General features: G+C 33.7%; 6 protein-coding genes and 1 non-coding gene across 7 annotated transcripts; 2 read left to right on the top strand and 5 right to left on the bottom strand.

Annotated features, from left to right (window-relative positions):
* Positions 1-397: 397 nt before the first annotated feature.
* Positions 398-469, bottom strand: KABA2_06S06138. Its single transcript has one exon. It is a non-coding gene; the product is annotated as a tRNA-Glu (tRNA).
* Positions 470-1,558: 1,089 nt separating this feature from the next.
* APC9 (anaphase promoting complex subunit 9) lies at positions 1,559-2,326 on the bottom strand (the record flags this gene model as incomplete). The annotated part of the gene is made up of 1 exon (XM_041551379.1): positions 1,559-2,326. One exon carries the CDS (start codon positions 2,324-2,326, stop codon positions 1,559-1,561), a length of 768 nt encoding a protein of 255 aa, XP_041407313.1.
* Positions 2,327-3,173: 847 nt separating this feature from the next.
* CDC45 (DNA replication initiation factor CDC45) lies at positions 3,174-5,243 on the bottom strand (the record flags this gene model as incomplete). Its single annotated transcript, XM_041551378.1, has 1 exon — positions 3,174-5,243. One exon carries the CDS (start codon positions 5,241-5,243, stop codon positions 3,174-3,176), a length of 2,070 nt encoding a protein of 689 aa, XP_041407312.1.
* Positions 5,244-5,656: 413 nt separating this feature from the next.
* Positions 5,657-6,058, top strand: LCL2 (Lcl2p; the record flags this gene model as incomplete). Its single annotated transcript, XM_041551377.1, has 1 exon — positions 5,657-6,058. One exon carries the CDS (start codon positions 5,657-5,659, stop codon positions 6,056-6,058), a length of 402 nt encoding a protein of 133 aa, XP_041407311.1.
* Positions 6,059-6,265: 207 nt separating this feature from the next.
* On the bottom strand, positions 6,266-7,384 carry SEN2 (tRNA splicing endonuclease subunit SEN2; the record flags this gene model as incomplete). Its single annotated transcript, XM_041551376.1, has 1 exon — positions 6,266-7,384. One exon carries the CDS (start codon positions 7,382-7,384, stop codon positions 6,266-6,268), a length of 1,119 nt encoding a protein of 372 aa, XP_041407310.1.
* Positions 7,385-8,415: 1,031 nt separating this feature from the next.
* REA1 (AAA family ATPase midasin) lies at positions 8,416-23,289 on the bottom strand (the record flags this gene model as incomplete). Its single annotated transcript, XM_041551375.1, has 1 exon — positions 8,416-23,289. One exon carries the CDS (start codon positions 23,287-23,289, stop codon positions 8,416-8,418), a length of 14,874 nt encoding a protein of 4,957 aa, XP_041407309.1.
* Positions 23,290-23,798: 509 nt separating this feature from the next.
* On the top strand, positions 23,799-25,013 carry REX3 (RNA exonuclease; the record flags this gene model as incomplete). The annotated part of the gene is made up of 1 exon (XM_041551374.1): positions 23,799-25,013. The coding sequence occupies one exon, from the start codon at positions 23,799-23,801 to the stop codon at positions 25,011-25,013; it is 1,215 nt and encodes a 404-aa protein (XP_041407308.1).
* Between the last annotated feature and the right edge of the window lie 260 nt (positions 25,014-25,273).

The raw sequence follows: 25,273 nt of genomic DNA, 5'->3' as shown, positions 1-25,273 counted from the left end.
CTACCAATTACCCAATAATAATCTTTCTTGGTTTGCCCCTGTACCTTCGCTTCATTGCTTATCCCAAAATGTGGCAAAGTAAATATTATATAGAAATTCTCAATTATTTTCAGATTTATGTTTTTGTTCGGCTTTCGCTCCCTGAAACCCGAACGCCGCTCGGTTTGTTGGGCCAATTTCGCGTAATTTTGTTGTGCGGTTCCGTTTTAAGACACGGAATGGGAAAGGTTCAACTTAAACTGGGATTACACAAATACAAACAAGTAAAACCTACATGTTTAAAGAATAGATAATTGAAACGGTGTTGACCTGTGTTTTACTACGATTAGATAAAATGAAATGGGAAACAATTTGCCTTATTTCAATTAATAAAAAAATTGAAACTCAATGTAAAAAACTCCGATACGGGGAGTCGAACCCCGGTCTCCACGGTGAAAGCGTGATGTGATAGCCGTTACACTATATCGGATATATTTGATGTTGTTGTATTGGGATCTCAGATAATCAAAGACAAAAATATAACAGACGGTTATATTTAATCACTATTACTATGTTGTTAATGTTAAAACAGAGTTGCTGTTGTTAAACTGCTCATCTTTTGTGCATAGTAACGTTGGATAATATAGCTCCAATAAACCCAATGTAGGGGGAACGAATACTACACTATGCAGTATATATCATGTGTTATTATATACACGACAGTGTAGCACACTCTAAATTCTACTTATATTAGCTACCTTCACCTTCAGATAGGTTAAACTAATGTTAGCCTTTTTAGTGCTGCCGCTATATTTAACACTATAAATTATATATAATATAAAGAGACGGATCAATTGACATATTATAAAATGTCCGAATTAAATAAATTAAAGTTTGCAGAGACCACTAGAGACAAACCCTCTATCTCAGATTCCCTAGAATATGATTAGAATTAGAGTGTTTTGTATTTATTTATAGATATATATCTAAACAGAATAGTAAAACATATGATATACGTACTCATATATTTGTTTCTTAAAAGAGCTTTTGAAATTTGTGAAAATGCTTTACCATAAATTCAAAAGCTTTACATAAAAGAGAAAGAATTTAAGTATAGAGAAAAAGGAAAAGAGACAGATATAGAGCTATTTTGTTATTTAAAGTGATATTCGATATAATTGATATATTTATATTGTACTGGTACTATCTATAGCAATCTCATTCAAAGCGATCCATATTTTACTGACATCTACCCTTGCCTGAATAATCATATTTTCATAACGTACTAATAATATTAGAACCATTAATTAGAAAACATATCAGTGACATAATCATACGATCCGGGTCATCATCAGATATCTCATATATTATAAGTAATCAAAAAGGTTCTAGAATTTTACATTTGTAATTACAGGTTCACACAATAGATTTATACATAATCAAATTGTTTCCAAACCTTGATACCTACACTCGATAAAAAACATATGCTTCACTATCACTTTTAGAACCTTAGGAACGAGTGATTTGCAACCATTTATTCTTACACAGGTTTTTGTAAATGCTATCACACCTAGATATCTTAGAAATCATCATTACCGTTCAATATTTGTTCACATCTCTCCCTTAATGAAGTATGATGCTTTCTGTTTTTCAGTTGTTTCTTCACATTAATTAATTCATCCAGCTCCCTTAATAAAATTTCATTTTGTCTGATAACCATATCTGTATCTAAATGATTAAGTAGATCAGAGTTCTCCCAAAATATTTTTAATTCCAGTAATTTAGTAGCTGATTTATGTTCTCTATTTTGCATATTATTACCAATATCTTTCGACTTCCTTACTTTATTCTTATATGAATCTTTTATATTTTCTGGATAGTCTATCAATATGTCAGATCCCGAAGCACTTTCTGTTACACAATCAATCATGATATCTGGTCTATAATTTTCAGCGCCTTGCAAATGACCCTCTTTGTGAAACACTAAGCAATGCTCTGCAGTTTCAGCTGATAACCAATTTTTTTTCTTTGTTTCGCTAATCGACTTCTTTGTCGTAAAAGGTTGATAGTCATACTCAATATTCTTAAGTTCATTTTTGGCATCTTCATCACTTACTATAATCGAAGGACAAGTTTCCAACGAATCATTATCTATACTTACCTTTAGGGACCGTTTCATTTTTCTTCTTAAAGGGGTAGAGAGACTTCTTTCATTTGTGGTTCTATCCTCTACATTATTCCATGGAGGAAACGGCGGCATCTCAAACAATGGGTCACCAGAAAGTTTTCTATTATTAACGTCTCTATTATGAGAGGTGTTTGTTGTGTATTCTCTTTTATCTGTCATTTTTAGGGGTCTTAACCATTTTTTATGTCATCACTGTAGGTCTATATATATTGTTTTACAAAAACAAAGTATTAACTTTATCTATCAAACCTTTTTTGATCGTTCATTTTTAGATTTTCTTATTGTTGTCACATAATCTTGGAACTTAGAGTAAGTCCGTTTTAGACAAAAAATGTTAGGCTCCGTTGAGAGCATTATTTGGTAAGCTTAGACCTGACAAACAACAGAAATTGAAAGGGTTGAATTTGAACATCCGGAGACTCCTGGTATTTGCACACTCCTAACATAGTAGATAGAGAAATAATGCTCGTACTCCAAATAAGATCAATTGGAAACTGGCTAGGGGCTCGACATTACCATAGCGAATAGAAGGTAGTTTCGCAGAAAATAACGTGAAGTAAGAAGACACTTTAGCATGGAATTCTCATATATTCAAAGTTAGTATGACTGATTATATCATATTATCATAGATTAAATATGACACTCCTATATAATGTTTAATATAGGGATTTATTCTTTTATTTGGAATGAGAACATATATATTTATATATATAATCTATGCCTATAGACATAATCAATACTTGAAATCCTAAACAACGACATTTAACACTAACAACAATGATATTGTAGAAGAAAGGATTGAATTCGTCTATTCTTCGGGTATGAGTTTATTTCGACATGTAATTGCAAAGATCACTATAACAGGAAGGAACAATAAAACTTGAAAAAACAGTGATATCGTTTATAAGTATCAGAATACTATATTTTTATATTAATACTATAATTTCTTGCATACCTGCAATTTATATATATGTATATTTATGCCTATATTATTAAATATGACTCGTTACAACAATCCGCTTAAGGTTAATTTCTCTAAAAATGGCGATAGATCATCTTTCCTTATTTCTATTATCGAACTTTCAAAATTATCAATTTTCACTTTTGCGTCAGTTTGAGCTGTGATTTGTTGGAATGCCATGCTGAAGTTATTCAAAATTGGTTCTTTGGTCCTCAAAGTATCCAATCCTCTTGGGTATCTTGGTGAGAGACCTGCCACGAGGTACGTATCCGTTTCTTCATCTAAACAGGCTAACACCATTGGTAATAATTGTTTGTCTTCTGCTTCTGCGCAACATTCGATTAACCAGTTACCTAATCTTAGTAACGTTAGGGGATTTTGGTAGATAGTAAGATCAGGACCATCCTGGAGAACACAAAGTCTATATATCCTTAGATGTTTAATCATTTTCTTTTCTAAAATAGTGACACCAGTATTGAAGATAGCTTTTTGAAGAAACTGCGCATGTTTGATACCTTTCGATAGAATATCAATATTTTTCTCATCAAGTGCATCCCAACTTAGCCAAAAATTTGATACCCACTGTTTTCTGATATTTTCCATCGAAGTAACGGCTCTTTTACGAGAATTTTCAATTGAATCTTCTTCTTTGTACTCATGTTTATCATTACCATCGTTCTTCTCTCCATTTTGATTATTACCCGAGCCGCTATTATTTCTATCATGGCTATTCTTATTCGAAGTAGATATAGAAGACGAAGAGGAATTCGACTGGTTGCTCGCATTCAGCGTAGATCCAGCTTCCAAAAGAGCAGCTAATGATTCGACATATTCACTGGCACTTATAGAACCTCTATATCCGAAAGTTCTAACAAAACCATCTCTTATAATATCTTGTAAACCGTACCTATCCAAATTTTTGTGGAAAATATTACCAAGTTCTCTTTTTATAGAATTATCCATGTATAACCATGTCTCATGTGCTGTGCTTAAGGGTATACCCATTCTTGCAAACATTTTATGTAATCTTTTTTTACCGTTTTCACTCCACAGAGATAATTTAGCATTAACAAAATTAGAGTAATAAAAACTGTCGTATAATGACGAATGTCTCAACAGGAATAAATAATAATCAGGTTGAATTTCAAGGGATAATGTATCAGGTGTCTTCATCACAGAGTTAGATCCATTTGATCTTGTAGCAGAAACATGTAAACTATTTCCAGGCGACAATCTTTTAACTTCATCCTGCATAATTGGATATAGGTTATTGTAAACTGCAGAGTAGGTAGTATCTAGGGATGTTGCTCCCAAAATTGCCAACCACAATTGTGCTAAATTAGTCTCCCCAATAGCAGATATCAGCGAGTATACCTGAGATGATATAGAATTCACAACAGCAGTACCTTGAGAATAATATTCTTCTAAGATACGTTCATACTGACTAATTTGTTTCCTTCTTAGCTTACGAACCTGTTTCGTGTCCTGCACATCATCAGGATGAGCTCTTTTACCATTATCCAAAGTATTTTCGTCGTCTTCGTCGTCTGTATTATTTTCACTTTCGCTGGCTGACTCATCATCTTGATCTGAATCTCTCTCCGCTTCCAGTTCTATCAATTTAAAATATGCTTCTTTTTGTTCATTTAATGAATCCTCAACAGTACCATCATCGAAACACTGTACAATATCTGAACCAAATAAATTATCTAAATTCCACGGCCTATGACTATCCAATATATATATATGTCTTTTATACGTATCTTCATGAGTAATTATTGCGTCATTACGAGTTTGTTCTATACGATATTCATTAGGATCTATCTCCAGGAATGTTTCAATATCTACGTAACTACCAAATCCAACGAGTATAATACTATTAATATTATCATCTAATTTGGCATAGTGTATCTTTAATTCGGAGTAACCAAAAACCGGAACAATTTGCAATTGAACTAACTGTTTCTTGAAAAGGGTAGCTAGCATCCGTGTAGCACATAATGCATCTATATTTAAACATGAGACAAAAATCACTAACTGACAAGTAGATGGGTTTGAAGATTCCTTCAGTATCTTATTATACGCGTTGGTGTACTGATCTATCCTGTAGTACATCTTCACTTTACCTTTCACTCACTCTTGTTCTCTCCTTTGTCCACGCTAACACACTCACTTCAATGATTCCTGATACCTCAATATAAAAATATAACTCAGCAGCATCTTAAAAATAAGAAGGATCACTCCTACAAGTTACATTGTTTCAGGTCGCCATTCATTGTTAATGTTATTCTTCAAAACAAAGGCAGAAGGAAAAGTAACGCGAAACGCTAAATCGTGTTGCACGACAATCAACAAAATATGTAAACATCGAGTTGCCACTGTGTTAAATAAGCAAGATGAGGTTCCCAAGTTATATAAACTTTAAATAAGAAAATACACATTATTTACCCAAAGTACCAACCTTTGCAAGTGAAGTATCTGTTTTGAGAAATATATCTCTACCTGAAAATACAATAAAATTTATCATTATGCAATTACATTATTCTTTAAGTGCGTTAGTGCTCACTATAGCCATGCTCATCATAGATGTCGATAGTTTCATGTTTAACTTCAACCAACAACAGCAACAGCAACAGCAACGTCCAAAGCTAGAACCTTATGAAGATAGAGTATTAGATAATGAATGTAAAAACTATTTATGTCCAGTGACACTTGAATGTGTTTTATCAAAATCCGATTGCCCTTGTCCTTTCCCAAAATCACAATTGAAGTGTATTCTTCCAAATGAAGAAACTATGTGCATATCAAAACCTGCAACACATGATCAAAAGATAAATAAGATCTATGATGATCCGGTAGAAGGCCCCAAAGCCCACATTAAAGGTATGAGAGACTGTGGTTGGGTTTTGGATACATATGCTGGTAAATAATAATCTTCGCAGTATAAAATGAACACATTACTTCCTGTTTGTGAAACAGTATGCATCATATTTGCGTTTGATCTGAGCACTTATATACTTTTTATTTCTCTTTTTTATAGATATATGCAGATTAGATGTTAAATATTAATATTAAATGCTTTTTTATTCTTTGCAAGAACCGTACCTTATAAATTAAATGTATCTATGACTTTTAGGTCAATCACGATTCTTGCCAGGAACCCATCTCTTGAAAATAATTTCTCCTACTGAGAAACTGTTGAATACTTTAGATAGATTATCTTCTTTTACCCATTTAATTATTTGTTCTTTTGAATTAGTACGTTCCACATAGCAAAGGACCAACGATTTGTTTGCACCGCCACATACTCTTGCAATAGTAGAGTACCATGTATATGGATTCGAACAATTTGAATTAAGAACCATAATACAAAAATCAGCATGTTGAAAAGGTGGGCCTCGTTTGTATAAGATGTAGTCACTGCCAAACTTAATCCCTGACCTTACACACCAACCGTGTGATCTATAATGATGATATGCTGTGTATTGTATCAATAATTTGTGTAATTCATCTGTATAATCAAATGAATCATTCATGCAACATTTTATAATAAATTTTGATGGAGTGATATCTAAAACATCCAGGGCAAAACTTAAGAATATAGTCTCCACAGGCATCAATTCTAGGGTCTCCATCTGTATAATTTCTCCATTCTCACCGATTACTTCTGCCTCTTGAATCAGTAACCGTCCTTTCTCCCTCACATTCTCAGTAGGATCTTCTTTCACTAGATGTAATGCTACTTGATCATCTTTAAACTTCCTCAGTTTTCCCCTTTCTTGTTCTAATATTCGAGCTTCTTCTTCAGGTGTAAGTTCGCCTTTTTTTCTTAACTCCAAAAGCTTAGCTTCGACCACTTCACGTTGTTTCTTAAACTCTATCCTTTGTTGTCTTCTAAGCTTTGTAACTTGTTCAAGACTGATATTTTTATTTATGGATTCATTGTTTTCATTTTGAAATTTAGATTTCATATGATTATACCACGTTGGTTCACTTCTTGATAACTGTCCTGTTCCAAAGAACCCGTTTTCCCATAAATATTTCATATCATCCTGATTCCTAACTTCTATATGAACAATCTTCTCGCCTATTATGTCGACATGTATCTTACGTTGTAAAGCATTGCAACCAGTCAGATAACAGTAAGACCAATATGCCCAAGACACAGGATTATGGATAATCAATTGTGGTAACTCTATTGGATGAACAGGGAGAGGATACTTATACCGTACCGCATTATTGACTCTCTTTGACATATTGTATTGATGAATTACAATGTTACCCTTTGGTGCATGCCCCAATTGGATTGAATAACTTTGTAATAATTCTTGGAAAACTGACCATATTCAATATTCATAATTATATATATATCTTTACGTAAAAAAAAGTTCAATGTAAATTGAGCTTTGAAGTTAGCTCCATAGCAGAAAAATCAGAATGTATATAATGAAAACAAAATATATATACTCACAGTTTTACTATTACAAGTGCTAAACTATTAAGGTAGATTTATATCAAGTCATGCAAGAGGCTTTGAATGCATAATTAAATAAAAAAATGAAGGATCAGATACCGTTGTAGTCTATTGAGAAATCGTATTGCTCACATCGATACTAGAACTTCGAGCAATGTAACTATTTATCATCATTTTATCCCATATCATTTTTTTATATACGTTTGAGTTAAAAGATACAGTGCAATATCTATTGACAAAGTTTGTATCATGTCTCACCAACCGGTGAGAAGTGTTCAAAAACAACATAACATGTCACAATCTGAAACCACGATAGTTCATCTGTATGGTTGCTCTTACATTAAGAAGTACATGTAGTAGTACACTTAATTTACTTGCATTAATATTAAAAGTATGAAATATAAAGACAGAACTGTTTGTGTATTTTACATGTTCCAATTCTTTTCAATGTTCTCTTCTTTATATAATAATAATAAAATTCTCCCCAGCCGAAGTTCCCTCATTCAGAAAGTGAAAATTTTTTCAGTGAAAGCGGCGAGTCTTGAGTGGCTCTCTCTCTTTGCTGTAATAAATTTTCTTAGGGCTTTCGGTCAAACATATGACTTCCTCCTTCTACGTATAGCGAATATGTTACAGATGAACAGATGAAAGAAAACAAAACAGGCATTTAATATACAAATTATTTTATTTTTCTTATTTTATAATATACAAATATACAGGTTATTTTATATAACACTTTTTTATTTTATTTTTTAGTTAATATTTTATTTTTTAGTTATTATTTTATTTTAGGGGGATAGTTCCATTGTCAAACTATGATGATGCCAAATCTGTGAAATATTGACGTAAAATTAGAGCTAACATCTCTGGTAATTCACTAATCTCATGTACTACAACATAGAATTCAAATGGGAAGTTGTCCAAGTATTTTGTGATTTTTAATTGAGGTACACCATTCTTATCTGGGATGTAATTAACTTGACTCATATCCATAATAGATTCATTTGAGCTGATACCATCTATAATAACAAATACTAACATAATCTTCTTTTCTCTTGCACGACGTACTAATCTTTCGATAGTTTCATGATCCTCACAAACACCGTCTGAAATAATAATTTCTAATTGCCATTGATCGGAATTAGTTATTGCACGACCATTTTCAAAAATCTTTAATGATTCAGCAACTAATTTCTTGACATCTGTCTTTGTATCTTGGAAATCAAACCATTGGAATACCTTAGCACCAGTTTCGTTACTGAATTGTTGATCGAAAGAATGAACTTCCTTTGAGGATTCACCGAATTTAACAATAGATAAACCTCCCGATTCTAATTGAGTTAACGTTCTTGAGACTAAGCACAAACTTTCAAAGGCAAGTTTTACACAGTTTGACTCACTCATAGATTTAGAGTTATCCAATGCAATCATGATTTGATATTCACGTTTACTTGGTTTAGTTCTTCTTAACCAGATCTTATCCTTACGGAATTGAGATGCAATGTATGGAATAATTCTCTTCATGTTCAATCTCTTACCTGTCTTATAATCACCTTTTAGTTTTGTAGCTAATGTAGGCTCTAAGATCAATCTTAGTTGCTCACCTAGTCTAGAAACTAGATCACTTGTAGATCTTTCACTCTTTTGCCACAATTCACGTGACTCTTCTATCGACCTCTTTGGAGTATCCTCGATATTTTCAAATTTGGTTTCATTATCGATTGTATCTATCAATTCATCGAGTTCATCTTTGTATTGTTGACTTTCTATTAGATCCTTTTCGTTAAACATATCATCATCCTGTTCATTCTGGTCATCCTTCTCCGTAAAAATACGTTGGCCTAATTCATTATCTGTATCATTCTGTTGTTGAGCACCTTCATTCATTTCTAAATCACTGATGTTTTCTTCTTCCTTTTTCAATAGTTCATCTTGTAACATATCATGATCTTCATCTTCTGCCTTGATATTATCTTCACTATCAGAATGTTGATTCTCAGGTAACTCATCATCAATAGCCATATCTTCATTGATTGATTGTAACTGTTCTTGAGTGGCAGATCCTAAAGCTTGGGTATCACTTTCAGTGTTAGCACCCTCAACGTGTTCAAATTCATCAGGACGTTCGTTGGCCTTTGGTTTTTCTTCATTTTCATCTTCGTCCCTTTCACTAGTCTCATTGATGTCTTGTCTACGTCTATGGAATTCCTTTAGAGCATCACCTAGTTGTTTCAAACTTTCTTTAGCTTCTTCTCTTGAGGCATCAGTAGATTCTTTTTGATCTTCTTGTTCTTCATGAGAATTTTGAGTGGTACCAAAGTTGCCTACATCATCTTGTTCTTCAGTATCCTTAGAATCGGATCCAGTACCCTTAGCACCAGATTGCTCATTTACAGCGGCATCATTATTAATATTTTCTTCATCAGATTGCATGTCGATACCATTCAAACCATCAATATCATTATTGCTACCCTCTTCTTGTTCTTGTTTTTCTTCTTGATCTTTTTCATTTTCATCAGGAGCACCTTGTTCGTTATTTAATTCCTCTTCATCTGAAACAGCTTCTTCTTCTTCTGCTTCTTCTTGACTTTCAGATTCATCTATGTTATCATTAGTTCCTTCAGGTAGCGGTGTTTCATCGATGTCAACTGTATCCATAGTTTCTTCAACCTCTTGCTCTTCACTGTTTTCGGCTTCGTCAATCTCAGTCTCCTGTATCTCTGGTTCTATCTTATCATTCTCCATATCAATATCTTCATCGTCATCTTGTTCCTCAGGGAATTCGTCTTTCATATTTTCATCTTCGGATTCTTCACCATTCTCATCTCCAGAATCCAAATTCATATCCTCAGGTAGATCCATTGTTTCAACTTCAGGAACATTTTCATCAAGATTTTGACCTTCTTCATTTTTCACTTCATCATCTTGTTCGCCGACATCTTCACCTTCAGAATCTGAATTGGCATCTGAGTCATTTTCTAATTTATTGTTGTCTTCATTAGTTTCATCGGATTTTTGTTCATCTTGTTGACCCTCTTGTTCATTAGCATTTTCTGGATTTTCATTAGATTCATTGTCGTTTTCTTCATTAGCTTGAACATCATTATTGTCGTCAGCATTATCTATGGTTTTATCAGAATTTTTTTCTTTGCTATTGTCATCTGGTTTTTCATCCCACATCTTATCATCAATTGCATTTGGATCATCTTCGTCGAGATTGTCGATTTCTTCATCCAGCTCTTCATCTTCTTCTTCCATCTCTTGATCTTCATCGTTTTGTTCTTGATCAGATAAATCTTCCATTTGGCCAGCCATATCACCTTCCATCTCAACTGCATCGTCATTTTCATCGTCATCTCTTTCATCTTTATCTTTTTGATCTTGATTATCTTGTTGGGCATTTTCAGACAAGTCTTCATCTTCCTCTACGTCATTAGAGTTATTTTGAGCACCTTCGCCATCACCTAGTCCTGTACCATCATGTAGATTGTTATCTTCAACTTCTTCTGAAGGTGGTTCAGGAGAACAGAATCCATTTTTAGCCAAGTTAAATAGAATATTGGATAGGATGTAAGACCCTTGACTTAAATTGACGTAGTATGATCTTGTTTTCTTGAAAGCTGTTTCTATTAATTGTCTGTAACGTGTAACGACAGGCATAGTAAACATTAGCATAGCACGAATTAATTGCGAGTCAGCAATTGAAAAATCTCTTGTCTTAAGAAGTGCTTCAATCTTTTTGATATTTTTGATGATAGTATCACTATGAACCAATTTCGATATGGCAACTATGCGTCTTGATGAAGTGGACAACCATAAGTCATCCTCAGTCGTTATAGGCTTGCAATCGTCCTCCATCACCTTTTGGAATGCTAGGATAATACTAGTGTATAATTTACGCAGTAATTGATCGATTTCTGAAAGGTCAGTTGATTTGGATGATTTAGCTTCAGTAATGTGTGGACGGTTGTTGGTGTTAATCCAATTCAATAAAACATCATAAATGAAGAAATTAAATTCTGTCTTATTATCATTTATTTGTTTAATGAAGTTAGCCATAAAATTCTTGAACTCAGATACCATCTGGGAAGTCAATGAGTCAGAGACAATAACCTTTTTTAGTCTCTCTTGGAAAGAGCTTAATTTAATTTTTGAACTGTTTAAAAAGATTCTATCATGTTCTGTGCTCATAGTTTCATCGACGATTAAAAGGGCGTTTATACAGTAGTCTAACAACATTGGTAATTTGGAAACTAAAAATTGCATGTTAGATAAATCAATTTTTAAAGAAGATTGATTAATTGAACCTTGAGATGAACAGTAACTTTCAAAAGTATGATGTAAATCGCATACGACTTCAAAATTATTTGAAAGTTTATCGATTGATCGCCTAGTAGTTATTAAAGAAAACATTAAATTTTCAATGACTGCCATACCCTTTTCTATTCCTGCAATTGGAACATCATCAGCAGGTGAAGCTGCTGCGCTTCTTAGACGTGGTAAGATGTCAATAATTCTAAAATAGTATGTATCAGAATTTTTTAAGTTGTTGTTGCCAAAGGCTACTGAACTTGCCAATATAATTGTAGAGTTACCTTGAATTTTGTGAATATCCTTTCTGAAACTTGTCTTTAAGCCACTTCTTCTTAATTCCTTTAGAGCATCACTAAATAACTTACTCTTTTGGGTTTTTAAGGTGGCTAATAATTTTTTGATTTCCTTCTTATAGACATTGGGTGTCTCGTCACGTAAACGATCTGCCTCTCTAGCGTAATCTTTAACAAATTCAACAAAATCAGGGAATGTTTGAGCAGACACTGTTGAAACATATTTTTCCATGTTTGTACTGACAACCCCTGTGTTTTGTAATATCTTGGACCTTGTATTCCAACCTGGAATGTTCAACAATATTTGTTTGGTACTCTCATCATTTCCTTCGTACATTGAACTGGTATTTTGGATGTGACATAAAGAAAGCGCCATATTTGGGGCATATGGTAAACCAGTTTCAATCAGAGATAATACATTTGTAGAAAGTATAGTTCTATATTTTTTCACAATTTTGAATAGACTGTTATGAGAACGGCGTGAACTTTGTTTTAACGCATCAACGTTTACATCCTTCCAACTAGCAAGTAGAATAACCTCATTCATGTCTTTTTCTAGTAACTTTTTACCTTTTTGAAGTTGTTGAAGTAAAGTATCTTCAAATTGCTCGTAAAATGATATAATGTTGGCCAGCGCGTTGGAAAGGGCAGGTGATAGACCAAGTATTTCTGCATGCTTCTTAAAGGATGATACCAGTCTTAATCTATCACTATATTCCCCTAATGTACTTTTACTAAAGAAAGTATTCAACGATATGGTTAATCCCATCAAATTTTTATCAGAATCAGTCTCATTATTTTCGTTTGTGTTAGAAACGATGATTGTCTCGAATAAATAAAACCACCATTTACCAATACTCTTACGTATTTTTTCATTTTCAGTGTTAAACAACTCGTTCCAAGTACGTAACTCAGATTTTCTCCATGAGACAATTAATGATGTAATTTTCGTAATATATTCGTTCAATGATACCTTTGAAGCGGCATATTTTTCCCACTCAATAGTAACAGTGTAAATCTGTTCAATTTTGTGTAATTGTTTAGCCATTGGTGTATCTGTAGGATTTTCCAAAAATTCTTTGCACATACGGGTAAGCTCGATTAGTGTAGCATGATCGGGCCATTGAGCTAATAATGTATTAACGTATAACCATAGGCTAGTTACAAGTGTGACAGCCCGTTGGGATTCGGATATAGATGATTCTTCGTAGAAATTAATTGATTTGTTATCATCTGAACTTTCAAACATATGGATTTTATCACTTAAGGAAGTCATGACACCTACAAACTGGTTACCATTTAACATGTTATTTTGAAGTTTTGTTGACTCTTGGATCATAATATCAACTACAGATGAACCTTTTTCAATCATATCTTTCATTATTTCTTGTTCATCGGCATTAAATATTGAAATGTATAACTTAGCAATCGTATAGTGAATTTCTTCAAAATCTTCGTTAGATTTCTTTGAACTATTGATATCAGTATCTAGGACGTCTTCATAATCTGGGAACATTTTCTTAATCGCTGTTTCGATGTCTTCTTCTGTATCATCGTACTTGAATAGACTAGCTTCTTCTTGTTGTTTCTGTTCTTCTCTAATACGTTTCAAAGACCACCTATAGTAAAGTGATTGCAAAATTTCATTAAAAACTGGTAGTAAATTGTCATCCATATTATGTAATTTTATCAAACGTAAAAAGAAGACTAAAACTTTTTCATTGTTTGTATTTTCTAACGTCCATCCATTAATTAGTTTGCTTACTATTCCATATGAGTTCTTGATTTTTTTAGTATTATATAACTCCAAGACATCTATAGGCCATAGAGCGGATAATGACAATGTTTTCTTTTTCTCAATCTCAGAATATCTAAGAATGTCAAACCCAAATTTCATACTCATTATATAACCAGAAAATATTTCATTTAAGTCAGAAAAATACGTATACCCTGTATCTAGACGTTTCATGAAATTTGATGTGTTTTGTTGGAATAACTCTAATCTATCGGAAGAATATTTTTCATTATTATCAATTGTCGTTAAAAGTTGGTTAGCTTGTTCAGAAGACACATTGGATTCCACAAAATTTAACCATTCATCGAATAAATTATCAATTGGTGTTGTTGGACGATATACCTTTGGTTTCTTCGGAGCATCATCATCAGTAACGACATCAGAAAGGTCTTCCGCATATATTTTCTCATCACCGCTAATAACTGTACGAATAGTTGACCAGCTATTTAGCATACTTTCTGAGAATTCTTTATGCTTTGAAAATAACTGGTAATGGACGTAGTCATTGATAGCTGGATCGACCGGCCTATTAGGAGTAAATAACTGGATCAAAGCGATACCGAAGAGAACATATGCTGTACCTAATTCTGAAATCCCCCTTTGGCTCAACAGATATGCCGGTTGAATAAATTCTTTAAATGTTTCTCTGAATGCTTCACTGGATTCTGTTATAACATATTGCTCCCACATATCTCTATCAATTATCGACAGATTGGAATTGGTATGTGTAAAAACGATTTGATCCATCCAGCATACTAATAACTTTGAATATTCTTCAGTGGAATTTTCCAGAAGCAAATTCGATGTTCTGATCGTCGAAGACAATAACTTTTTGGCATCAACGATTGTTTGTTTTATTTGGCTACCAGCAAAACTTGTAAATTGATTACTTTTTAAAACAATATTTTCAAAGTATTTCGATGAAAATATGGAATCAGTAAACGATTTGTAAATCCCATTCTCTGATTTCCAAAGATAATCAAATACAGGAGGATAAGAATAGTTGTCATTATCAAATTTAATTAATTTTTCAGTTGTAAATGTTGTAAATGGAGCTATCTCAAATATTATATCCTTGTTTCTGTCACTTCTACTGATTAGCAATCTTGAGAGACTATCAAATTCTTCCTTAAAAAAGTGCTTTCTGCGCAGCAAAAATTTTGAGGAAATGTCTTCCAGTCCTTGGATACCGTCTTCAAATTTCATTAAAAGTCCTTTGACTACGGATTCGTCATTATTAATAATTTCTTGGGATATTAAGGATATCATTTTTGTTAAATCACGAATAGATTCATAGGATTCGTTAAACTGCTCAGATTTGACTTTGTCAAAATGTGTGCCCAGTACACATAATTCATCCCATAATTTCCAGCTTACAAGTGTTGATGGATAAACCCTTCTAAATGCTTCCCAAAGTTCTACGATAGATTGACCACTAGTCAAACTTAAGCTTTCCTTGACACTGGAGCAAATACTAGTAAATTCTTCGACCTCTATACCTTCTGAGCTTGCTTCTTCTGACCATTTTTCCAACAACTCTTGGTATACTCTCAGACGTGCCTCATCTTTATTCTGGGCAGATTGTATTGTAGATTCAACCAATAATAATAATTTCGTGAATTGTTTGTAGGCATGAGAATTTTCAAATAGTGATCCCTCCGTAAGGAATTTTGTCACGAAGTTGATAATATTCACTAATAAGGCAAATAATGGAATTTGAGGACCATTTCGAACATGACGTCCATTAAATATAGCGGCAGATAATTCAAGATAATTCAGTTCGTCTATCTTTGAATTCTTAGATCTGGCATCAGCAGTCTGCAACTGTCTGGACAACGTCAGTAGCATTGCAAAACATGTGAACAAATAAATGGACTCCGAAGAATCTACATTTGGAAGGATTTTTTTCAAAATAGGTAAGGTAAATACATTTAAAATTGGATTAATATATTGCGGAGTAATGATCACTTCTGGTAAATTTAATATATTTCCGATTTTTGAGTCCTCTTCCAATTGGATTCTGTTGATTCTCGAAAGGACATTTTTATTTTCTAAGAAGTAAATGTAATCAGCAACTATCTCGTGATCGATGGAAGTGCTGAATGAGTGATTGTGTTGGACATTTCTGGACCACCTCTTGATTTCATCAACCTTATCAAGTGGGATAACACTTGTTAAAATGTCACTATTCATCTTTCCTTGATTTGAGCATATAATATCATCTAATACTGCAAATACGCTAAGATCAGCAGAATAAGTAGGCATAAATTTAATTAATGGATGTGGCCTAGAGTTATTACTAATTGATAAAATATTAAAGTCGTTTGTTACATCACCTTCTTTCTTAAAATGGACCCCTTTATTCGCACTTTCCGTTCGGGAATCTAATAATATTTCATTGTCGAATAAGGTAGCACGGTCTTTTAAGTCATCGATATAGATCTCAATCCCTCTATTCCTCATTGCTCTAGATAATTCACCATATTTAGGGTTCATTGTTATAAATAACCTAAAATTTCTGTGAGGTTTTAAGACCCTAGGTTCACCATTTGCTTGACTACACTCATTTATTAACAATGATCCATCTGTTTCTAGTAGCGAATTCAATCTATCCAGGACAGATGGTGAACATAAATTGGCATTGTCTAATACTAACCAATGACCTTGTTCAACGGCACGCACTAACATACCATCAAACCATTCAAATTTTACAGCGCTCTCTTTATCAATTATTTCTGACAGATTATTCATTCTTTGATCTAAATTATCAAATTCTGTATCATTTTGAATGAACGAATATAATGTCTTAAACTTACTTTTGAAATCTGCAAACATAGGAACAGTAATGGTAGTACTTGAGATATACTTTAACAATTTTAAACCAATTATGGATGCACTTTTATTTTCATTTCCTAATCTCAAATTAACACACAGAAGTTTTCTTAAAACGGTTTTCAGATCACTAGTAATGTATGATATTTTCCTCACTAAATCTACTTGTTCGTAACCACCTAATATATCCATGCTATCGACGTCGCTATTCATAGAGAAAACGTGTAAATCAGCACCTACAATACCTGCAATGTACCTAATAACGTCGGTTTTACCTGAATTAGTTGGACCAACCATTATTAAAGGCCAATTTCTGTTGATACAACGAAGGACTGTTTCATAAATTTCTATATTACATTGCAATGCATTTAAATGTTGACTTATAGGATTGCAGAAGACATCATTTCTGACAGCGACCTCGTTATTCATTTGGATATATTCTCTTGTAATTCTGAAGAAATTTTCAGGTTGTTTGTGAGTACCAAAAATTGACTCAATTAATTGCTGTGCATTTTCTTTATCAGAGGCTGTACGGAATCTCTGTACAACAATAGTATTGACGAAGTCAAACACTTCTCGTTCACCAGATATAGATTCTTTGCTTAAAAGTTTCAGCCATCTTAAAGCATCTCTTAAGTTAAATTCCCATGGTGATCCTAACGTTGCCCATTTTCTATCCTTGCTAACATCTTGCTCTAATGTAGACATGACATTAATTAGTCCCAAAATCGTCTCTTTCTCGATCGTTGGATATAAGTAATTTGCAATCAATGTCAAATCATCTGTCTTCAATAGGTCAACATAAACAACACTAAAACGGTTTACAAAGGATTTCGGTAACCCCTTTCTTCCACCACCTTGATACTGTGGATTTTGAGCTGCAAAAACAATGAAATTAGGGTGACGAGTAAAAGATCTATCCAGTTCAGGAATATAGGCCTCACCACGATGGTCAAGACATGCATTCAAACCTTCTAAAACAGATTGTGAAGCCAAGTTCATTTCATCAAGAAGAACCCATTCACCTTTTTGCATAGCTCGTAAAAATGGTGCGTCACGCCAGACAAACTCTCCGCTTCTCTCACCCGGTGTATCTGAACCAAATAAATCAACCAGATCTGTTTGTTCAGATAAATTGATACGGGTCAATTTGTTATCTGTTATGGAAGCTAAAGCAGTAATAAGACTTGTTTTCCCAACACCAGGACTACCTTCTAGAAGAATGGGTTTCTTCACCTGGAGGGCTCTAATAACCCTCATTAAGTTCATTTTTGTCGTTGGTGCTGATAAATTAAAAGATGGAGTTTCTTGAATTGTACTATTCCTGTTTATCGAAAATGGTCCAACACTCAAAATTTCATTAGAGATATTGACATCAGAAACATTTTTAACGTAGTCAGCCAAAGGCTTTTTGGCAAATTTAGAAAGAGCATCTAAACAATGTGATTTCAATTGGTTAAGTGTTTCCTCTGATTCAGCCAAATATGCTGTATTGTTCGTACCCAATGCATCGATGAAGACCATCATGGCACCTTGTACTAATAATAAATATGGATCCTGGATTTCCTCGTGGGTACTGTTAATGAATTCAACCCATGCTAAAATATCACGTAAGGAAATTATACCATTTGTTGCATTACCACCACCGAACTTCTTACCAAACCATTCAGAGAAATCAGTTATAGCAGAGGCAATATTACTAATTCCAGATAGTAATCTGGATGAAACTATCAGATTGACATCATCGAAATTCTCCATAGAAGGAACCCATATTTCAGTGAAACGATTTCTTAAGGCTGGCGATAACTCTTTCTTCCCATAGTCACCACCTGGGTTCATAGTAGCGAAAAATTGGAAACCTTCTGTGGCAGTAACAAAATTATCAGTGACACCTTTTTCGGCTAGTAAAATACTTCTTTCTGGTTCTAAAACACTGTTTAATCTTTCTAGTACGGAATCGTCAGCTAGTGAAATTTCATCTAATAAAAAGAAATTACCAGTTTTCATTGCGTGGATTAAAGGTCCATCACTCCATTCAAATAAAATTCTTAATCTATCACGAAGTTTGGAAATGTTATCCTTTGTTTCACTGCTTAGGGTAGATTTATCAAAACTATTATACAACTTTAGCAACTGATCGATATCATCTATATCAGAATTCAAAACATTTTGTAATTGGCCAAGGAGTTTCCCCTGTAATTCCGAACGATTACGCACTGGCCTTTGGGCACCAAGTATATCACCTGTCTCTGTATTTTGATGTGCATTCAAAGTAATTAAGTTCTTCTTCAAATACGAAGCAAGTATTTGACAGATAGTGGTCTTACCACAACCTGTTTCACCGACAAGTAATATTGGTTCATTATTCTTTAGACAAGTTGAAACTAAAACAGCTAGACGGCGCATAGCACCTGTCCAAACAATTGTATTCTCATTTTCTAGACTTTTGTTCTCTAAACTCTCATAATAAGTATTCATATCAAGTTTAACCTTCATTACTTTCATTAGAATATTTTGTATCACCACCTTTTCTTGAGGTGTTCTACAACGTTCTGCAAGTAACATGTACCCATTCGCAGCCAATTGTTCATAACCGACAGCTTCTCTTAAGGCCCAGCGAAACAAATCACGTAATGTTGCAAAACTGTTCTTTTGTTCGAATAATCTAGATGCAGATCTTTCTATAGACAGTTGGCGGTAAACTTCGACAATCTTTTTAGCATATGATGGGGCAATTCGACATCTTTCGCGTAAAATAATTTCCAACTCATCTTGAGGAATATCATCGAAATGTAACTCTAAAAATCTGTTTCTAAAAGCTCTGGAGAGTACTTTACGGCCACCGTATACGCCTGGAGGGTTTTGGGTGGCAAAAAGCATAAAATCAGGGTGTGGGTGGATAACTTCTTGTGTCTCTGGAATGAAAAGTTCTCTGTTATCATCTAAAAGTCTATTAAGTGCCTCAAGGACATCAGTTGGAGCAAGATTTAATTCATCCAAAACAATCCAATAACCATTTCTCAAAGCCTCCACCAATACACCTTCCCTAAATGCTAGTTTGCCACTATCATCGGCAATATATGTACCAAGGTACTCTTGAAGATCTGTATGTTCATGATTGTTGATACGCACAAATTTGTGACCAGTAATATCCGCTAAATATTTGATCATACTTGTTTTACCTGAGGATGTTGGTCCTTGTACCAAAATTGGGAATCTTCTACTGGACGTTGCTCTTACCAGATTCATCATATTTTTTTCAACAAATGGGGTGATAATATAATGAGCTTGTTCTTTGATTTCTTCGTTACCTTTCTTCATCCAATAGTAATTAAATTTAATGTAATCAGATCCTGGAGCTGGTGGTACCTTTCTTAGAATAGACTTTACATTTTTAACTCTCCCAAGAAGATGCTTTTCAATGATTGGTTCTAGTATTTTAGCAGATTTCTGATCTAAAAGTGTAAGAAAACTCATACAAAACCCATCATATAACGAACGACGTAAACCGTAGATGTGGATGATATCACGCACATATAATAGAGTTCTTGTTAGTGTACGAATACTAAAATGTGGCTTTTGATTTGAACCGTCGACAACCCTATTATTTTCAGATAGTTTCTTTGCCTCAAGATATAACTCTGCTATATCATTTCCTATCCACTCATCACTGGAGCTGTATTTTCCAATGTATTTGTCAATAATAGATAATAGGTCTCTGATATCATTATCTGGTGAGTGTACATAAATTTCTGTAAACTTCGATCTTATACCAGACGGTAAGTCACGTTTACCAACATCTGTTGCTGGATTCATACAAGCAAATAAACGGAAGTCCGGGTGGGCATGTACTGGTTCAATGTCACCTTTTTCGGATAATAGAATACTTCTGGATGTTGCTTCTGCTAATAGATCTGATATACTTTCTAAAGTGTCAGCAGATGCAAGATTTATTTCATCAAGTAAAAGCCATTCACCGTTTCTGACTGCCTTCACAAGAGAACCCTCGATGAAGTCGAAAACAAAAGAGCTTTCGATAGAACTGGACTGTGCTTCAAATTTCTCCACTTCTACTTTAAAATCGTTCCATTGTTGTAATAGTACAGTTTTCTCATGAGAATCTAAACTTTTCTTCTTTTTCTTCACTGGTTCCTCTTTGTCGGTATTTGTGACCGCTGGCTTTAAAATGCTTACTGCCATCTTGAATGCTTCATTCCACAATCTAACAACATTTTTCCATTGACTTTTGTTGAAGCATTTATGCAGCATCTTGTGGAATTTCAGATTCTTTTTAAGAGAAAATGTACTTTCAAACAATATTTCAAACGTCTCTTGAACTGGGACAGCAATTGACTTTGAATTAACAGGTTTGTATCCACCTAAGAGATCACCGGTTTCTGTTTGTTGCGAAACATTTATAACTGTCAGGGTTTTATTAAGACGTTTGGATAGTTGTTGAACAACAGTTGTTTTCCCAGTCCCAGTTTCACCAACAAGCAGTACTGGTTCGGTCATTCTAACAGAGACAGCAATTTGTTCCATAAGACGTAAAGAATGGTTAGTCATTGCAAACGATGTAGAGTTGACAGACTTCTTCATTAATGCAGATTTGGATTTTTCTAATTGTGTTCTACCGATGCAAATGTGATCATCAAAATCTTCGAATCCAGGGATATGTTTACCTAAAAATAATGAAATTCTTGAAGATGCAATTTCCAAAGACTCACCAATAGTGTGTATGATAGGCTCCAGTGCTTTTAATTCACCTATAGAGCTAGCAAAGCAGTCTACAGCTTCCGAAAAGATGTTGTCATATATTGATGATTCGATTAATTGATCTGGTTTAGTAATATTGTTACTGTTAAATAACACTTCTAGTCTTTGGCAAAGTTTAACAAGATCTCTGGTAGATGTACCTCTTGCATGTGCACCCCTGTTTAGGGAAATAAATTTTGGATTCTCGTATATTTTCTTCACAGAATCATATGTCACAATTAATCGTGGAACTAATTGAGAAAGAACTGGAAATCTATTACACAAAATTTTGTTTAAATCGTCTGGGTTAATCTCATCCATGAATACGGTATTCCAAATTCTCATACCAATTAAATTTAGATTAAAATCGTTACCTTCCGATATATTTCTATTATCTTCGTTGTTAATTCTCACTGTTGATATTAATTGAAATCCGTTGGCAGCTTTGATAGTTTCACCTCTCGATGGAATTGTAAGTTCACGTTTTTCCAATAGCGACAATAAAATGGATAAAACCTCTGTTGGGGCCTTATCAATATCTTCAATAAGTACCCATCTCCCCTCTTTTACAGCAGTAGTTAGAACACCTGATCTCCATTCGAAGGTACCAGGTTTATCACCGGATGTATACGTACCAATAAGTAACTTTGCGTCTGTCTGTTCCCCTAAATGAATTTTTACTATAGATTTTTCACATCCCATGTACTTACTCAGCTCGTTAATAATGAATGTCTTACCGGCACCAGCCTTACCTATCAGCATGACTGGAGCTGATTTCTGAACTTGTTTGGCAAGCTGACGAAATGTATCAATAGTTTTTTCAGTTGGTACAAATGATGGCGAAGCATCACTACTCAAGTCATTCTGAGTTAATCTAGGTACTAAGATCCCGCAAATTGAGACTACTTTATCTGTTAAATCGTCTGGTTTGATGATAAAATATTTCCCATTGCGAACAGGAACTAAACATTCCTCTACCTCTGGTAGTCGTGAGTAATTTGAAAATCTCTTGGCTTCATTTACATCTAGAAAATAATAATCGATCTCGGAATCGTTATCATATTGACCTAACAATTCATCTTGGGAAGGGCATTTTATTCTAATCATATCAACAGTTGCCTGTTCACCCATATCTAGATATAATGAAACAATTTTGATGGCAAGGAATTTGATTATACTATTTGAAAAACTATTGGTTTCGCTATTAATGAAATTATACAATAAATCAGGGTTAATGTACTTGCTGAAAACTTCTTTATTGTGGTATAATAATCGGTAGTAAGATAGCAGAATCTTGGAAATATCTTGTTCTGATTGTGTAGAAGGATTTTGAAGGATTGTGGTAAAGTGTTCATTTTCACTTTCCAAGAACTCTTCCATTAACGACATGGATAAAGGATAGGTGGTAATAATACTTGCAGCTGCATCGAGAATATGGACAGCATACTCCTTAGGAATGTTCCAAATCCATTGGGATAAAATTTCAAGAAAAATTGGCTTGTAAATGAACAAAAATGCAGGAATGGAGTTCGAAATGAGGATCTCTTTGGATAATTTTAGAAGGTTCTCTTTAGTTGATGAAGCTTTGTTAAATTTAAATAATTCAATATTTTGCTCTTCTGGAAAAATTTCGGTGAATAAAGTTCTTCTCTCCTTCACCTTTTGTAAGTCTAAGAAGACATAATCTGGGGAAGTCATATCCTTCGGTAATAACTATTTGGAAAATGTTGATTATATCTTTTTCGTTTTCTTGCACTGTAGCAGTTAGATGATCTAGTGATGTGACAAAAAATGTAAGAAAGGAATTAATAGCTTAGTATTTACCTTATTTGAATTATTTCGTAATATTAATGCCTTCAAAACTATTTAAAAACTAAACTTAGTTATGTAACCTTTGGAACTATATCTTATTGGAGGGCCTCCCAAAAATATGTTACTGTTTTGAAAATTCAGCGCCTGCTCATCGCACAAAATTTTTCATGGATCGTTAACAATGAGAAGAAGCGCATTGACTTTTGAGCCGGAGAAAAAAAAGAAAAGAGTTAGTTTAAGTGCAGTAGGTAGGTAGGTACCTTTGCGCTGGAGGCTATGAAAGTCAAAAACCTGATTAAGATAATACTTCAACAAACAAGTAATAAATAAATGTTATATTAAAGTATGGTTTGAACAAACTAATATCAAGAGAGTAAATCTAAATCTATTCAGTAATGTCAAAGCATACTACTGGTCTTATGCCAGCAGAACTAAAAACACAATCAGCCCAATTTCAAGATAGGTATAAAATTTTACAAAAATTATACGATCAGCTAGGAAGATGCCGTTTAAAAGCTGATGCACCGAGATTAAAAAGAATGGCAATTGAACTGGAGCTAAGAGTGGCCAAAGCTAGTGCATCACCCCAAAGCTATCGTTTTCATATGAGTGTTTTACTACGAGATCTTCTTAAGGAAAAAGGCAATTTTAAAAAGATCAAAGTTGCAGGGAAGCCCGTCATATCCAGCACCAAAATGACTACTGGTAAACATATTGATGACACTATAACAAGAAATAAGAACTACGTTATGCAAAAATTGGCAGATATGTTAATTGACCCAAAGATATTGGAAAAGCATAAATATATCATGTCGCGGATTCTACCAGATGATTACATTGATAATAGCGAGTATGCTAATTGCGAAAGATGTAATACAAAGTTCAAAAGAACCGAAATTATGCTGGATACTTTATGTACTTACCATCCACAGAAGAAAATTTACAATAAAGATACTAAGACCCATGTGTTCCCATGTTGTGGGGAATCGACGACATCTACCTCTTTTATGCGATTGGGATGCAAAAAAGCAGAACATCATGTCTTCAAAAACGATTCATATCCAGAATTAAGAAAAATAAGTGATTTTTTAAAGACATCTCTTATTGATGGGAAAGAAAATGTTTTAGCTCTCGACTGTGAAATGGCATTTACTTCGAAGGGTTTCGAAATGGTAAGGTTGACTATAGTTGATTTTTTTACAAGTAAGACGTTATTTGACCAAATTGTGGAACCATTCGGGGAAGTTATAGATTTAAATACCTTATTTAGTGGTATCCATTCAGAGGATATGGATAAAGCTGTTCCTTATTTAGATGTTATGGACAGAATTTTGACATCTGATTTGATAAATCGAAACAGTATTTTAATTGGTCATGGTTTAGAAAATGATTTAAATGTCATGCGAATTATTCACCAAAAAATTATTGATACAGCCATTCTGTTTTCTGTTGGGAGATATAAAATATCGTTAAAGAACCTAACTTTTGAAACATTGAGTGAGAAAATTCAAACTGGTGAGCATGACAGTTCACAAGATGCCATTGCAACGATGAATGTTATAAAGAAGAAAATAGGTGTATCGATAAATCAAGTGAAATGGGATGTATAGATCTATCGGAAATTAAGCGCTATATATATCATGTTTAATTTTAATATAGGTAAAAAATACCTTTATGCATATTTTCTCATATGTGATATCACTAGATATCATTATAATACACAATGGCATACGGCGATATTGATTAGGTGAAAATTTTCACAAGATGATATAAAAAGACGCTCCACATAGAATATATATACAGAACGTTAAATTTTCTACCATATGTAAAATATACATATTATAAAGAGAACGATCGATTATCAAGTTTT

The sequence above is a fragment of the Maudiozyma barnettii genome, assembly GCF_903064755.1.
Source record: "Maudiozyma barnettii strain CLIB 1767 genome assembly, contig: KABA2_06, whole genome shotgun sequence".
NCBI classification, from domain to species: Eukaryota; Fungi; Ascomycota; class Saccharomycetes; order Saccharomycetales; family Saccharomycetaceae; genus Maudiozyma; species Maudiozyma barnettii.
This window is presented reverse-complemented; position numbering and strand designations above follow the sequence as displayed.